The sequence below is a fragment of the Rhamphochromis longiceps genome, linkage group LG5 (assembly GCF_057381845.1).
Source record: "Rhamphochromis longiceps isolate RC_006_pf linkage group LG5, R_longiceps_female_GT1.1, whole genome shotgun sequence".
Taxonomy (NCBI): Eukaryota; Metazoa; Chordata; class Actinopteri; order Cichliformes; family Cichlidae; genus Rhamphochromis; species Rhamphochromis longiceps.
The window spans coordinates 15,811,527-15,827,425 of record NC_140561.1 but is presented as its reverse complement, the minus strand read 5'-3'; the positions used below and the strand labels follow the sequence as shown (position 1 = coordinate 15,827,425).

Genomic DNA, 15,899 nt, shown 5'->3' with positions numbered 1-15,899 from the left:
CAGTTAAATGTATTCAGATGCACTGGTGCAGGAGGGCACGCAGAAGGATCCAGCAGCACACGTACAGTTATTTTAGTGTGTGTTTGCACACAGAGCTGGTTTTTGAAAAACAATACATTTATCGTGGAAACAATAGAAACAGAAGTCATAGGTGTGCAGGTGTGTGTGTCTGGATGTATCCACTAGTGCTTACACTGTCATTCAGCTGGCAGGAACCACATATATCAACGTAGCAGGTATTTGAGGGACTGCTTTTAGCCAGCATACTAAACAGATGCCTCAGTATATTTAATATTATTTAGCGTAAAATGTTTCTCAGGGTTTTCAAAGCACTCTTGGCAACCAGCTCTATTTTTTGCAAACCATCGCCTACAATTTGGTTAGTGTGCAATGCCGACTTCAAATACAGAGTGTGCGTATATCATGTGCAACTTTGTCTACCATAAAATCGGTCAGGATGACCGACAATTCGTCTTCTGCGAAAGAAATGAGCCTGATGTGACATGTTGTTTCTCATTAGTGGCGTGCAGCTCACTCCTTTCCCTCTTAAAACAAATATTCTGCCTTGAACATGTGCGTGACAGCTGGAGATGAGTACTCAGTTAAGTGGAAGAAAATAAATCAAAGCACAGTTGCCATCTTTTTGTGATGATTTGTCTAATTCTTGTGCGTCCACGCAGGGGAGGGGAGGAGAAGAGATGGAGAGGTAGCAAGGGAATGAGGAAGAAGAGGTGGTGTGTGTGCGTGTGGCATGGAGATTTGTGAGAATGTAAGGTGGAAAAGATGGGCAAAGAGCGAGTCAGAGAGACAGAGACAGAGAGAAAGTGTGTGTTTGGACCAGCTGCACAGCAAATCTGTTTATTCTGCACAGTTTGGCATCAAACACAACAGACTGCTGAGTGCTTGCTACTGCTTGTGGTGCCCCATTAAAATGGAATTTATTGCTGCCTTAAGAGCAAGCCCGAATTACACATTTTTCCCTCTCTGCTTCGTTCTTCTTTCTCTCTCATTTGCACTTTTTTTCTCCGGCTGTGGTGATGGCAGTGCCTCCAATTCTTGCACCACCTGTCAGTCAAGTCAGAACGGCTCATTACAGACCCAAACAGGCAGGTATTGTAGGCATGCCCACCCATAAGTCAGCCATCACCACCATCTCCACTGTCACGTGAGTGAGTAGCACTGAGACATCACTGGAAAGAACCTGGAGTTTTCATGAATGCCATGATAATATTGCGGCATGCAAATGCTATATAATACTTGTGTTTCATTTTCCAGCACGTCTCCCGCTTATTTCGTTGAAAAATGTCATCAAAACGCGCAGGCCGGCTTATAATAATCAAATATTTGGTTGAACATCAGTCTGCGAACGTTTCCATTAACACTTGTAACCAGAACTTCTGCGGCAAAGCGAGCACGAACTCTGTGCCCACATCACGCAACATAAATCTCCTCAACCAATGATAAATTCATATTTAATGACCATTGCCATCGTCTGGGAAGGAGGTGCATTCTTTCATTATTGCCTCTTTCCCCTGCTGCTTGGTTGAGATAATTGATTTCTCTGTGGTAACAAGGTATCGACCACAAATGGTAGCCAGCTAAGACAGCGGTTCGATTCAAAGGAGGGGTGGAGAGGGAGTGGAGTTTAAAAAAAAAAGAGAGAACAAGGGATGGAGCTGAAGACGAGAGCGCAAGAGTTCTGAAAGTCAAAAAGCCACACAATTATTTGCAGTTAAGCAAACACGGGTGGGTGTAAATTGGACAATGATTCTTGTCCTGTTTTCAGGCTTTTTAAAGGCAGAACATAGTTTGGTATTTCAGCTGTTCGCAGTGCTGTGCATTTAATCCGCCAAATGGAAAGCATATTGATCACACAATCTGTCACATAATTCATTGAAAAGAGTGTCAAAAACAAATCTGGAGGACCACTTTTCAAGCACATGCTTAGCCTGCTAAAGAAGCAGTTTATTGGCCCCGTTTACGAATATGCACGACCGTACCTTTGCTCGGCAAAAAACCTGAATTAACAGCTGGTTCAGCCCAGCTCCTTTTCTTGATATGATTTTAAAAGTATACCTCAATGATGCCTTGCCTAATTCACAAACAGGTTTTCCACTCTGAAGATCAAGTTCTCAAAACACAGAATTAACGTGTACAGAGCATTTCTCTGGTGCTTTACTTGACTTTTTTTTCCTTCAGAGATGTATTGATTAGATGCGTTATTAGATGTTCGGATTTGACAGTCATCCATTTCTTTGACATCAACCTGACCTTAAGCAGACAATGGTGTAGACGGCGTGTACATGCCACACGGCCGAAAGGTTGACACGTACACTTTATTTTCACTCAATAATGGCAATAAGTAAACCTTGTGAATTGGGTAATTTATTGATTACATTCAGTTTCCAGAGACGGTGGTGGTAGTATTGTTGTTCCCTTTGCCATCACTGCCTGCAATTCACTGTATAAATAGAGGAATTAAACAGTGTTGTTGTTATGTGTTTACCAGCTTACACTGTAATTTATTTAAGAGCTCTTAATTGGACTACTTACTCATTTGGCCCTCGCTGGTCCCATAGCAGAACGGAGCTCTATCACTGCACACTGGGGCATGCTGGAATATGGAGCTACAGAGACACACTGCACACAGCCAGCTGTTTGATGTCTGCAACTGTAGAGCGTATGCTGCACCGTACAGCATAAATAAACACACAATCCCCCGATGAGAGGACAGATCGACACACAGGAGACCTTATTTCAGGCTAATGAACTATTAATGCTGATTTGAAATTCAAACATTTTTGGAGGGTCTTTTTTTTTTGCAGTCATTCGAGGCTCGCTGTGTGTGAGACAGAGAATGAAAGGAAGAGAGAACAAACCAATTTGGATGAACTATGCGCACACTATTTTCACACGCACGCACGCACACACTCGACACAGCTGGGCTTAGATCTCTGAGGTTGCTGAAGCTCTGTATTAAATGAGGCCATAGAAAATCTATGTCAATGGGTTCAGCCTGGCTTAGCACTCTCCACAGCAACTGTTAATGGAATAACTATAAGATGTATAAATGATCACTGCTTTAATTCATAATAATGTTGGACCTCATCGCCTGCCCATTCAGCCCAACAGATTATGGAAATAGCTGTAATGACTATTGGAACAATGAGCCAAATTGCATTATCATTCAGTGCCACGTCAGCTTTGGAATAGCTGGTACGGTGCTTTTGCCCTTTCACTGAAGATCTTCAATAGCAATGGCCAGCATTCAATTTACACCAGGAAAAATTAAGCATTAAACATGAAAGGTTTTAGGCTGTGCATTAATAACCTGCTGATTTAATAGGGTAATACTAATCCATGTTCAAGTATAAGAGGGTTTTGTTTAGACTGAATTACCAGTAACAAAATCATATCCTACACGTCTGGTCTTACATGCTCTACAGTCTTCTTTCAGCCGGGTTCCTCAACCCACATGTCTAACCTCTTGCACAAATACCACCTACCAACACAAAAGAAACACTCTTTGCGTTTTATTTTTAGTTCAGGCATTGACTTCCACGTTATATGAGCAAAGACAAAGGGATAAATGTTAAGATTCACAGGCTCTCTGATGAATGACAATCGTTTACACGTTATTTCATTAGAGAAAAAGAACCACATGAAGGAATACATGTACAAGGATGTATCAAATATGCATAAAATAATGCAGTATTACAGGATTCTTACAACCACAAACAGCAGGATGTAGTTTTCATAAGTCAAAATGTTTCAGTTTTTATCCAAATGAATATCCCCAAATGCCTTTATTTGAACCAGTACCATCACACAGAGATTTGCTACAGGTGATGATGAGAGCAGAAGACTGACTTTTCTTATCGTTAGTCTAATGGTGCAAGAAAACTACAAATACTTCACTGTGCATACATGCAAATGAGTTTTCACAGTAATACATTAAAACAGCTGAAGCTTTATTTTGTTATGACCGCATAAATGTGAGTCACAGATCTCTTGACTTAACCATCCCACATTAGTAGAGTAACTTCTAAATATCTGCTGATATATTAAATGAAAGGAGTGCCAGGATTTCTGACTGATTACGTACATAGTATACAGTATGGTGTCTTTATAGGTTACGATTGCATATGGAAAGTGGTGCAACAGCAGCCTCTAGTGGTAAATGTTACCATGTAGAAAATACACTTTGGTTTTTACAGTGTGCAAAAAGCATTCTAATTTCCCAGTGGGTATCAGTGTTTACACAGAATATATTTTTTAAGTATTTGAAAGTTTTTCTCAAAAAAATGCCATGATTGGTAAAGATCAGAGCGTGTCAACATGAATATATAAAACAAAACATAAAATCATTAAAACAAATGTTTAAATGATACGGCAACCAATGCTCTCAACAAGCCAATATTAGTGATTCTCACCTCTTTGTTCATTCTAGCTCTTTGTGCTTTTCATGTGTGCTGATGCATACCAATGACTTTCTTATGGTCTATGATGCATCCATGTAACTGTGGTTACAACCACATGTTCAGGGAGGGGGGGGGGGGGGGGGCAGCATTGAAAACAGCATTAAACATCACATGAAGTAGGAAATCTCAATCCCTAAATTAGTGTGAGTATGGTTGCTCGGTCATTAAAAACTCTTATAATCAGAGACGGAGCCGATAATAAAACATTAGTGATTAAAGATACAAAAAAACAAAAAAACAAACCACAAATCCTACATTCTCTCATCTTTTAAAAAGAACAAAAATCTTGTTAGAAAGCTTTCTTAAAAAATATCTTCAGTAATTAAATTGGTAAAGTTATTGTGCTAAATTTGCATAGTCATATTCCAACATGATTATATAAATATACATATATATTCATTTACTGCAGTAAGTAACCTAGAAGCATAATGTAGTGAGGGGTTTTTCTTTCGTTACCATTACTTCAGCTGGGGGGAAGCAAAGAAGCTTCCTTGGCGATTACAGGCAGATGTCGCTTTGCTCTTGCTCCCAAATCTAAGGATGAAGAGGTCGGGGTTGAAGGGAGCACACAGAATTACAAGGTTAGTAAAAGTCATTTCAGACAAACAACTGAATCACTATTAAGATTATTGTTTTCAGGGAAAACCAGGAATCAATTCTTTATATGTGGACAACTGAGTTAACTTAATTTGATTATTGACTGCTCTCTATGCAGGCAGTCATGTTACCTACACGTGGCTTTTAGCGCCCTGAAAAACTTTCACAATCCAACATTTTCCAATTCTCTCTACCTAAAATATTGAGAGACAAATTTCTGCATATCCAATCTGAAGCCTTTAGTTAATATCATAAATGCATAGGAATATCCACAAGATGTTTTATTTCCCGCTGATTAAATGACAAGAACAGCAATGGATCTGCTCTAGTCCAGAGTCTCAGTAAGTACTGCTAGTGGCACAGCATGTTGTCGTACTTTTTACAATGTGACAAATTGAAATGTGTCATGTCTCTTGGAACCTATGAGGGAAGAAACAGCTTCACTTTTTTTAGACAAGTATGTGGATTTTGAATGCTGAAGTTCCAAAATCCTGAAGTCTCTACATGATGTTGCTCACAGGATGAGATGTGAGGTCAAATATGTCCAATATTCTGTCGTTTTGCCAGTTGATGCATCATATACAGTACCAAATAAATTATAGCCAGAATCTTTTTACTTATGTATTTTCTTGATTGCTTATCCACCTCAGGGTCTTTGTAATAGTATACAGAAAAATAAACTGGAAATGTAAAATTTGTCTGTCTTTAGCTCAGAATTAAAGTGTGTGTTTTGGAACTTCCTGAAGCTTGTTATGTTAAGGGCAGAGATGTGAAAAAACTAAACCATCAGATGTAAATTTGACTGATTTAAACTGATAACATTTCAGTCTGGATAAGATGTATGTTCGATCTTGTTTACTGTGAAAAGAATTGGAAAAAGAGAGTGAACTCACAAGGTGGTACTGGAGAGGGTGTGCTTCATGCGCTGAGACAGTGAACTGGAGGAAGGTGTTTTGGCCATCATCTGGTGCTCTGGAGTAGTTACTGGCCCCAGTATGCTCACTACAGATAAACCCATAAATCAACAGAACCTCAATTTAACAAGACAATATTATCAAATCTGTTGAGTATAAATGCTGAAAAAAAGGATTAAGGTTGGTTGATTTGATTCAATTTTTATCGTATGCCCATTTGCTCCACCAGTTCTAAAATCTAATCAAACCCACTTTTATCGGGGTATTCATTTTAGAGGAGCCTTAATGTACCTTTCATTGATTTACCTTTGTGGTTTGGAGTGTCAGTGTTGTGAGCATTGTCAATGCTTGCATTATCTGGATAAGCAAACTGGCTCCAATAGCTGTCTGGAATACTGAGCAAGCGCTCTATAACCTAAGAAGACAGGAAATAAATCCATTATTTATAGTCGAACACACTGAAGGACAAACACTGATCACTGAGGTACAACCATATACACCCACACACACACACTATGTGCTACTTTATAAGACATGCATTAGAGTTCTAAACATAATGCCTATTCTGAGAAGCCAGTCCTTATTCTTCACTTTACCCTTGGTTGCCTGTTGGTGTCGTGCAGGATGGTCATAGGGTCTGGGTTAGGAACAGCATGACCTACAAGGGTGGGGCCAAACACCCTGGCCAGGTTATTTACATCCATCTTGGTGTCCACACTTCGAGACACCCTGATAATAGAAAGAAATTCAGTCTTCTTGAGCTGACCTTATAATGCAGATTCAAGATATTTCATAATTACAAACTGTAAATCTTGTGTGTTAAGCAGAGTAAATTAAAAAATAAGATAAAAGGATTCTTAACACGACTAAAGAAAGGAATGAAAATTACTTCTGCAGATGGATCATCACACATGCCAGTGTGTCTCGGTTTGGTTGAGGCAGCTCACTCATCGTCTGATACAACATAGCAAGACTGTTGTCATCATCCTGGATTTCTACAACATCCAAAAAAATAAATTAATAAATAATAAGTACATAAGATATTTTATATTCATGGATACTCTTCCCTCTATCCCAGGCAGGAAATTCAACCACTCAGTGCAAATTCAGCTCTCTTAAAATAAAAGCGTCAAACATTCAAACACATACGAATTCCTGCAGGTCCTGCAGTCTCACGAACTCACCCGCTGCTTCCATGAAGGCTTTGTTGAGGTGGAAGGTGAGCAGTGGCTCTGGAAGGTTTCTGAGGAAGTCTTTGAGGACGCCTGCAATGACATTGATGTCTTCGACTTTGTTAAGAGGAGGTAGAGTCTTTCCTCTAATGAGCTTTTCCTTCAGCTCTTTCACCACACGCTCATGGCCAGAGACTCTGTACAGGCCAACCTGGGGTAAGGAGGAAAAAAGAAACTAGAGCTCAGCTCTCACTGTCCAGCCTTACTGTGACTCTGCTTTACTTTGAAGTAAAATACCTAATTAGATGGAAACAATCTACTGTAATCACTTAACGGAAAGGATTGAACTGTTAACATGCAAACAACAAGTAAACAGGGCTTCAATAATGCCTTTCCCACCTCATGTAGGCCTCTTTTTTCAATCTCCTTAATGCAGTAGATAACCAAAGCAGGGATCATTGGAGCAGTGAGTGGAGCAAAGTCAGCCAGAGTAGACTACACAAGAATTATATCAATTAATTACTATGTAGGTGTGAAAAAAAAAACAAATCATGCAAAATATATGGAATAGAAGCGATGAGACCAATAAGAACAATGTACCTCTGTGTTCTTGACAGGAGTATTAAGAGCAGTAGGATTACAGGGCATGGGACACAGGTCACGACACTCAGGATGGGCCACAGCCCTGCAATCCTGGCAGCGAAGATACAGCTTGCCAAACTTTGTTCTTCTTCCACATGACACACAAAACTCTGACCGGATCACCTTAGTGATAGAGGGAACACAACTCAATTAAACAGGCCAGTAGGGATTAAGAAGATAGAAATATAGTCTCAGTTATTTACAGTGAATTCATTTTAGTCAAGAATTTAGCCGTACTGTTTTGGAGATGAAGTGATGTTTCTTTCCTCCTTCATTAGTTTTGGGAGTCTGGAGTTGGGCTGGAAATTCTGAGACAGGTGTTCTGGGAGCCTCGCTGACAGTTTCAGAGTTGTCAGTAGTTGGTGTATCAATCCAAGATGGAGCAACTGCACATGTAAATCAAACCCCAAAACACTGAGGAAACTCACCAGTCCAAATCACTTATTTCAAGCGTACATTGGTTGTTTGGTATGATCATGTTGCTTTCAAGTGTGTTCGTAAGAGGCTATAAATAAAAGATGAAGAAAATTCTTACCGCTCTTCTTTCTGCTGCGCGTCCAGTAGGGCACGGTCTCAATGGTGGAGACGGCCTCAACAGCGCCACCATTTACAGGTACAGTGATGGTTGTTTTGGCCACAATGGATTCATTCATCTGAAGTGTAAGGAAGGAGATATTTCATACTAATTCATAGATACAATCACCTAAACTTAGGCTTTCAGATCCAGACTTTTTTTAATGTTATTTAGCACATCCAGCTGCAGAGGTCAGTATTACCCTATCTGATGGGCATCCAGTAGAGCGAGGCTTCTTCACTGCCTGCAAGTGACCTTCTGAAGGTTTTCTGGAGGAACGCTGTGGATTGAAATTGAATTTTCAGAACCAAAGTAAATATCAAGAGACATCTGATGTCCCTTCTGACACTGAAACATGTCAAGATGACAGAAAATAAAAAAAATCAATGCAAGAAAAGATTCATGTGTGCAAAATGTGATTTAAGGCATGACTCACTCGTTTCTGTCGTCTGCGCAATCTAACATTCTTCATCACAGATGAATCCCAGTCCTGCAGAAAACCACAGCATTTTACATTCACTTGGCCAATTTACTATCAATGTTTCTCAAAAACAAACAAACAAAAAAAAAAACAACTATGCTGTCACACCATTTGATCAGCAGTTCTCATAAGATAAACCTTTAAGGATCATTTTACCAAAGAGTCATCCGTATGGTCGTAGCTGATGTCTGACACCAAAGAAGCTGATTCATCAATAGTAGTCAGTCTGTAAGACAGATCAAGTTAGTTGTCTGTGTATATGCCAAGTTTAAGAATAACACGGTTTTAATCACGCATATGAAATTCTCTCCCTTAAAATGTTCATGCATATGTGCTAACCTGCTACACGCAATAAAAGTTTAGCTTGTCTTTGCTCAGAGTATAGCCATTTCTTCTCAGCTTGTTTTTGTCCCTCTCCCATGCAAAGAAAAAAAGGAGAAGAAGAAGAAGAAAGAAACAGAAGTGTCTCCTTCTGACCTTCGGCTGGAGTTGAGGTTGCTATTTGCAGCTTGTGCTGCCTGGGAGTGGGCACTGAGGAAGGCCAGGGCTGAACGTTGTTCCTCACTGAGGAGGACGCTGCCACCGTTGTTCTCTGAAACCAGCAGCTCTCGGATCAGCTGTAGCTGCCGCTCCTTTTATACGCAAGGTTGAAAGAAACATAACTGTCAGTCAGCAACAAATTAATATTGTAATCTTCACAGTGAAATGGGCATCGTCATTATCTGAATATGAATCTTCATCTATTCTTTCTCCATCTAATTTCACATCAGCAATCCTGCTGGTTACATAAAGAAAGAGTAGAAAGAAAAAAAAACAGAGTAGCACTGACTAGCTTCTCATATACGGCCTCAGCTTTCTGCCGCCGGCGGATCTCCACGTCCACCTGGTTTCGAGCGTGTTTTAGTTTGACCTCCAAGGCTCCCCTCTCCGTCTCTGCTTTAGCCAGCATCTCCTTACTGGAAACTAACTCCTCGCCTGCCTGCAGCCATTTCTTGCGGCAATCCTCAAAGTTCACTGCCATCTGGAGGAACTCTGGAAAACAAGACAAGGGGATTGCTGTATTGCTGCTGTGCACACTATACAGTTCATTATTTTTATTACAAAATTTATGTATAAGTTCAACAAGGAAGATCTGTATCTCCTCATCTGTCCATTTTTACAGTGTTTGGCTGTTAGTCTATTTATTACATCACTTCTACTTTCCCACGCTGCAAAGCTCAATGCTAACACCATTGCTGTAGTCCAATCATCTTTCTTCAAACCAATTACCCTCAACTCTTCTTTAAATAGTACTGCTTATCTTTCATTCTCTCTTCCAGACTCCTTTGTGCAACCCACCTCCTCCCCATCCTTGCTTCATCCAAGCCTCCATCTTATCTTCAACGCCACAATCAGCATCTACACTCAAGGGGATCATGTCTTAATTCCCATCACTGCTGGGATTTTGTTCTGTTGTGATGGATCATTGGATTGTAATCGTCAAATAGCATAACTGAATTCTCTGTTACAATAAATCATGTTCAATTGCTTCTAATGATGGCTCCTAATTGAGATTTAGATCTGTTATTTATAATCTATACTATTTAGAAAGAGGACAAAAACATAAGATTGTTTGTAGTAAGTGAATAAATAAAAAATAAATGGAGATGATTGTGACTTTCTATTTATTTTACTAGACTCCAAATAGTTATTTCAATTTCTATTTGTATCATCAGGTGCGTTATCAATATTCACTAGCTTTCTATAACCCTGACTGAGTGAACCTTTAAATTACTAATGCAGAGGCTCTATAATCAGTGCTGCTTCTGTGGCCATACAATTCATCACACCCTCTAACAAGTACTCGGATGGGAGGAGCAGGTTGGTGTTAATAAGTTGGCTGAAATACATCCACCTTAGTACAGCTACCAAGTATAACACAATTCCAGAGCAGACGCGCTTAATGCTGTTACTTAATGCTTACAAACACTGCAGTTTCACTGAAAGGCTTCTACAAAGGTGACTAATACCAAAGCTACGTAAGAAATTAACTTACGTGGTTCAATGCTCTCATTCAGGCCGTCGACCTGGGCTCTGAGACTCTCAAACTGGTTGTACAGGTTCAATGCTGACAGCTCCATGGTGTCTTTCTGTAGATGTGTTAGCTGAAGATTAGTAAGACAATGTTCCTTTCACTTTAATTACACTTCACACTCTCAGTAATGAATCAAGTCAAAATGGGCAGTCACGTTAGACAAAAGGTTTATCGTATGACAAATAAATACTAAGTTTGTTTCGTTGTTGTTTAAGCACTAATATTGGCATTATCGTCAGTTTATTCAAACACTCGCAAGCGGCTAAGCTAACTCCATGCTAGGTTTATCATTACGATGAAGTCACTGGCATGCTAGCGCTAACTTTAGCAGGCTTGAGGTCAGCTGACTGTGCAGCCTATCGTTAAAGTAACCGAAAGAACACTGAAACAACAAAAACAACGTACCTATGCAATAAAGATGTTGTAACAGTGTGACGGGCAATGTAATGTAACACAATCCGATGCTAAGAGGGACGCTTATCCCCACAGTAACAACAAAGCCACACCTGCCCGATTAAGTTTACACATTCTTCTCCAAAGTTCAAAATCAGCGCCGCTTTTCTTACTCGTCTATTGAAACCGGAAGTTTGTGCGCCCTGGCACCCCCATGGAACCGGAGTTGTAACTGCACCATAAATGTGCGGCTCTTTATGTCCGATACACATATGCAGGTGTTACAATCTGTAATATCCATTATATATATCGTTAAAATACATCAAATGCAGTACATAGACACATGTTTCATATAAATATACTCTATAAATTTCTTATTTTCTTTAGCCCACATAATTAAACATTTCAGTTACATAAAACATGCAAATTTTGATTTTATGTACTGTATAGCCTATATAATAAGTATGTAGTCCAATAGGTATAAAATCCAGAAAGCTACACAACATAGGGGGGGTTCATTTACAAACACAAGTCTAACTTAGTTTCACTCCCTTATTTTCTTAGAAAAACAAAAACAAAAACAAAAACAATCAATGCTTACATGCTTAAATTTACACAAAATGCCAGAAATCTGCAGTCATGAACACATTTTTCACCAACATCTCAAAAACTATTAAAGATTAAAGGTGAGTGGATGGAATGACCGCTATATTAAACAGTTTAAAGGTAATGTTTGAAAAGCACATGCCAACTCAGAGTGTAATGAAAGAAACAAAACCTTAAATAAACACTGCATTCTTGATGGATTTTTACTGACTTAGTGCAAGCAATCGTTGCCAGTACGATTGTTTATTATGTTATTATTACTCTATGTGTTAATGTGTTGCATCATCTGTTATAGGTTTCCCGTTCATTTTTAGTTGTGTTAAATACATAAATAAAAAATACAGTGAAACAATAAAACTGGGGTTTCTGACAGTATTCATCTTTGCTGAAGCTCCACATAACTGCACTGGACCACATCCACACATACAGATGTCACATTGCATATGGACAAAAATCAAGCCATGAAGTCACAGCTAAACCTCAATTTCCTCTGTATCTCATTGTAAATGTGTATAGTGAAAATACTGCAAAAATGCATGCTGTTCTATCTGTAAACCTTAATAATGTGGTCTGGGTGTTCTATGAATGTTCCAAGAACCAATAAACACAAAATAGTTTGAACTGGCCCTCATCTTCCAAGATGGAGTGGCACATTCCCTCTATGTCTGATTTCCTTCCAACCTTGACCCATTCCCTCTATGTCTGGTTAAACCCTTAAAATTGTGCATTCATATCAGTGTAGCAATGTGAAGAAAATACAGGCAGAACTAAGAAGATCCAGTTTTTCTATGAAAAATTCACTATGTGTATGGAAACATTGTTATCCTTTGCAAAAAAAAAAAAAAAACAAGCTCACAAACAAAAATGCAGAAAACCTGTTCAAATTTAGTTCTTACCACTGTGTGTTTTTAGTCAACAACAATCCATATACTGCCATGCCTCTGCTTCTCTTTGCAAATAAACAAGTTTACCTCAAGCTGAAGTGGAGAAAGTGATGATGGTGTACGAAAGACGCCTGCATGAAACAGGAGGAGATGTGATGAAAGAAATTGAATCAATCAGGACGGTTCCTCAGGTTTGTGATGATCATTTGACATAAACTGACTGGACTGACCAACTCAGCTACAAGAAAACAAAAAGGTCACCTATGTTAATCATGACATAATCAGAGAAATTAAGGGTTTAAATCTCAAGACATGTACAGATCATAGTAAAGAACAACTTTGCATGTTCTTGGTGACTGTGAACAAAGTTTTGTGATAAATGAATGCAATCTATAATATTTGTGAATCATGAACACATTGCCATTAAGCTTGCATAGAGTTTCAGTGATGTTTAATAATGAATTCGTGTTCAGCACTTAGGTTTTCATATTTGTATTTCGGTTAAATATCAGTCTATTGAAAATAAAACAGCTAAAGTCAGGTGAGAAACCTCAAGCCTGCTTATTGTATGCACACAATTTAAATTTATCACCCATAACATACATCTGTACGGAGCCCCCCAGGGGACATGGGAGAAAAAAAAATTACGGAGCGCTCGCAAAAGTCCGTCTTAATTTTTTTTTTTCTCCCTAATTTTTTTTTTTTTCCTCCGTAATTTTTTTTTCTCCCATGTCCCCTGGGGGGCTCCGTACCCTTTGATAAAGACGTTTCGCCCTTTTTCCCTACAGAATAAAATTTACCTGAAATGTATAACAAACGCCTGTTTATAATGATTTATGCCCAACTTTTAACTTTAAACTATTTTACAAACGCAAATTTCAAATTTAAAAAATAGCTATCCGTTACGCTTTTACAATAGCCTATGAAGGTTAGAATTTAAACTAAATAAGCTGCTGCATTTGTCATTTTTTATTGAAAATATCTCTCCGTAAATGTTGTAAAGTCAAATAAAACTGGCAAATTAAAGTAAATCTCTACACCGCACCAGCCTTTTTTACACAGTATAGCCTCATAAAATCGATACAGCTGTGACATTAACCAAAAACACCAAGATGTACCAGAATCCTCTTGCTATACCATGACCTGGTTACAGGGTCCAAGGAGTTTCCTTATATTGCATTCAGGGGATTCATTGACCCCAGACCCACTGCAGCTGACGACACCTTTTACGTGCTGCAGAGTCCGAGGGAGAACACCATTCCACCGCCTCACCAGACTCACCAGCTGGTATGATGGTGCTCCCTGCTGGGTCAAGCCTCCATTCTCAGGGCAGTGGAATCAGGACACTGGTTCCCTTCAGATAATGCCACTGCTGATAGAAGCAGCAGGATGAATTCATAACTGCGCAGTGCAGTACTATAATCTCTCCTCAGATTTGTCTGACGTCGGTTGATTGGACTGCTTTTAACAGTGGAACTCCATAAGGACCCAAAATGTGCTGCAAAAACAACTCAAAATTATGTTCTTAATTGTTTTTTATCGCAGAGCTCCTCCTTTCCTTTGGAAGACTTTCATTAGCAGCAAGGAATGGTGATCTAGCTGCTGCATGAATTTGGATGTCAGTGGGACAGTGGTGGTGCAGGCAAACTCTGCTTACACCTGCAAACATTTAATAATTACAAAGTAAAATGTAAAAAAAAGTGTTCTGTGGACCCCAACAATATGATATAGGATAAGGTTAGGCGATTGGACGAATATATCGACCACCGACGATAGTCTGAGGCTTTCACCGATCATTTGTACAAGAGCGATTTATTTATTTGCCCATGAGTATGTTTGGTAATAATGTTGGTGGAAGCTAAGAGAAGCAGTCAACAGAAAAAAATAATAGGGTTGTTTTAACAGCACCCTCTTCCAGCTGCGAACAAATTCATTCATTCATTTACTCAAACTCATAACAAAATAAATGGACTTGTGCCTGCCCAGCTTTCAAGCTTGGAGATGCGTTTCAAAAAAACATGTCCTGTAATAACACATAAAGCAAACCTGTGGCTAAACTAAGAATCATTTCGAAAACGAATATTACTAGTTCAAAACTGCCTTAGACCTTTGCTGTTCTTCATGCTATGGAAGAATGTCTGTCCATGACCAATTTAAACTTAAGTGCCACAAAAACACAGCCCTATATCAGTAGTCCTGTGCATATTCTCTATAGTAACAAATGACATTTGCACATTAACATCACACACAGAGAGTAAATGCTTTTTATTATGTGTGATAAACAGGACACTAACATGATTGGCCAAAAGTTGGAGAAAAGCCACAGTTGTCCTTCCCAAAAGGTTGATTCTGTCCATCTGGACGTAGTGGGAGAAACGTTTCGTCACTCAACCAAGTGACTTCTTTAGTCTCAGCTGACTGCAGGTTTCCCCAAACTTATAAACAGTACATTCGCACAATGACTGAAACCAGCCCACTAGATGATTGAGCATACACACAGTTGTCTGTATTTGGCTGAGATTCAGCACTTCAGCACACGTCTTCTTCTGCAGCTTTCTGAGCATCTCCTTCTGTGGACACGCCACTTCACCCATCACCACAGCAACCACCTCTTGTCCTCCACCAAGCCTCTAAAAACATACTGTTACCAACTTTACATATTATGTTAGAAAAACATACTTACACAGATAACGGTTCAGATGTTTCCTCACAGAGTGGAGTCTTGCCTAGGATTTTCATCACTTTTAAAAATATCATTGCTCGGCACAATCAAAGGCATTGGTTACTACTGACAACAAGAAATAACCATTTTTTAGTAGTGGGGAGGGAGGGTAACAGTATGCAATATACTCAGTTTTAGGTATTCAGTGTTAACTGTAGCTAGGCTCAAAGTGTTAATGCTAGCTTATTTTAAAAAACAACATTGGCATATGCAAAAACCTAGGGTGGCACTACGGGTGGCAAGAGATTATTTTAGGGTGGCACATAACACCCTTGTTGATCCGCCCCTGAGTATAAGGCGGCTGTGGCACTACAAAGTGCTGTTTCTTTGTTATTTATTGTAGACTGTACTATTTTTTA

The 15,899-nt window shown here is 39.2% G+C and overlaps 1 protein-coding gene across 2 annotated transcripts; it reads right to left on the bottom strand.

The window, feature by feature from the left end:
- Nucleotides 1-3,499: 3,499 nt before the first annotated feature.
- LOC146669494 (rac GTPase-activating protein 1-like) lies at nucleotides 3,500-11,492 on the bottom strand. 2 transcript variants are annotated; one of them, XM_085406121.1, is made up of 17 exons: nucleotides 11,341-11,492; nucleotides 10,897-10,990; nucleotides 9,691-9,893; nucleotides 9,339-9,493; nucleotides 9,018-9,087; nucleotides 8,817-8,870; nucleotides 8,583-8,660; nucleotides 8,342-8,459; nucleotides 8,044-8,192; nucleotides 7,765-7,929; nucleotides 7,564-7,659; nucleotides 7,177-7,375; nucleotides 6,882-6,987; nucleotides 6,589-6,721; nucleotides 6,299-6,407; nucleotides 5,972-6,080; nucleotides 3,500-5,015 (listed from the first exon to the last, which is right to left on the bottom strand). In XM_085406121.1, exons 2-17 carry the CDS (start codon nucleotides 10,979-10,981, stop codon nucleotides 4,940-4,942), a joined length of 1,905 nt encoding a protein of 634 aa, XP_085262247.1. In that variant the 5' UTR covers nucleotides 10,982-10,990; nucleotides 11,341-11,492; the 3' UTR covers nucleotides 3,500-4,939. The 2 variants fall into 2 exon arrangements, with proteins under 2 accessions (XP_085262247.1, XP_085262246.1); XM_085406120.1 differs by having other exon boundaries at nucleotides 3,501-5,015; nucleotides 10,897-11,005.
- Nucleotides 11,493-15,899: the final 4,407 nt, after the last annotated feature.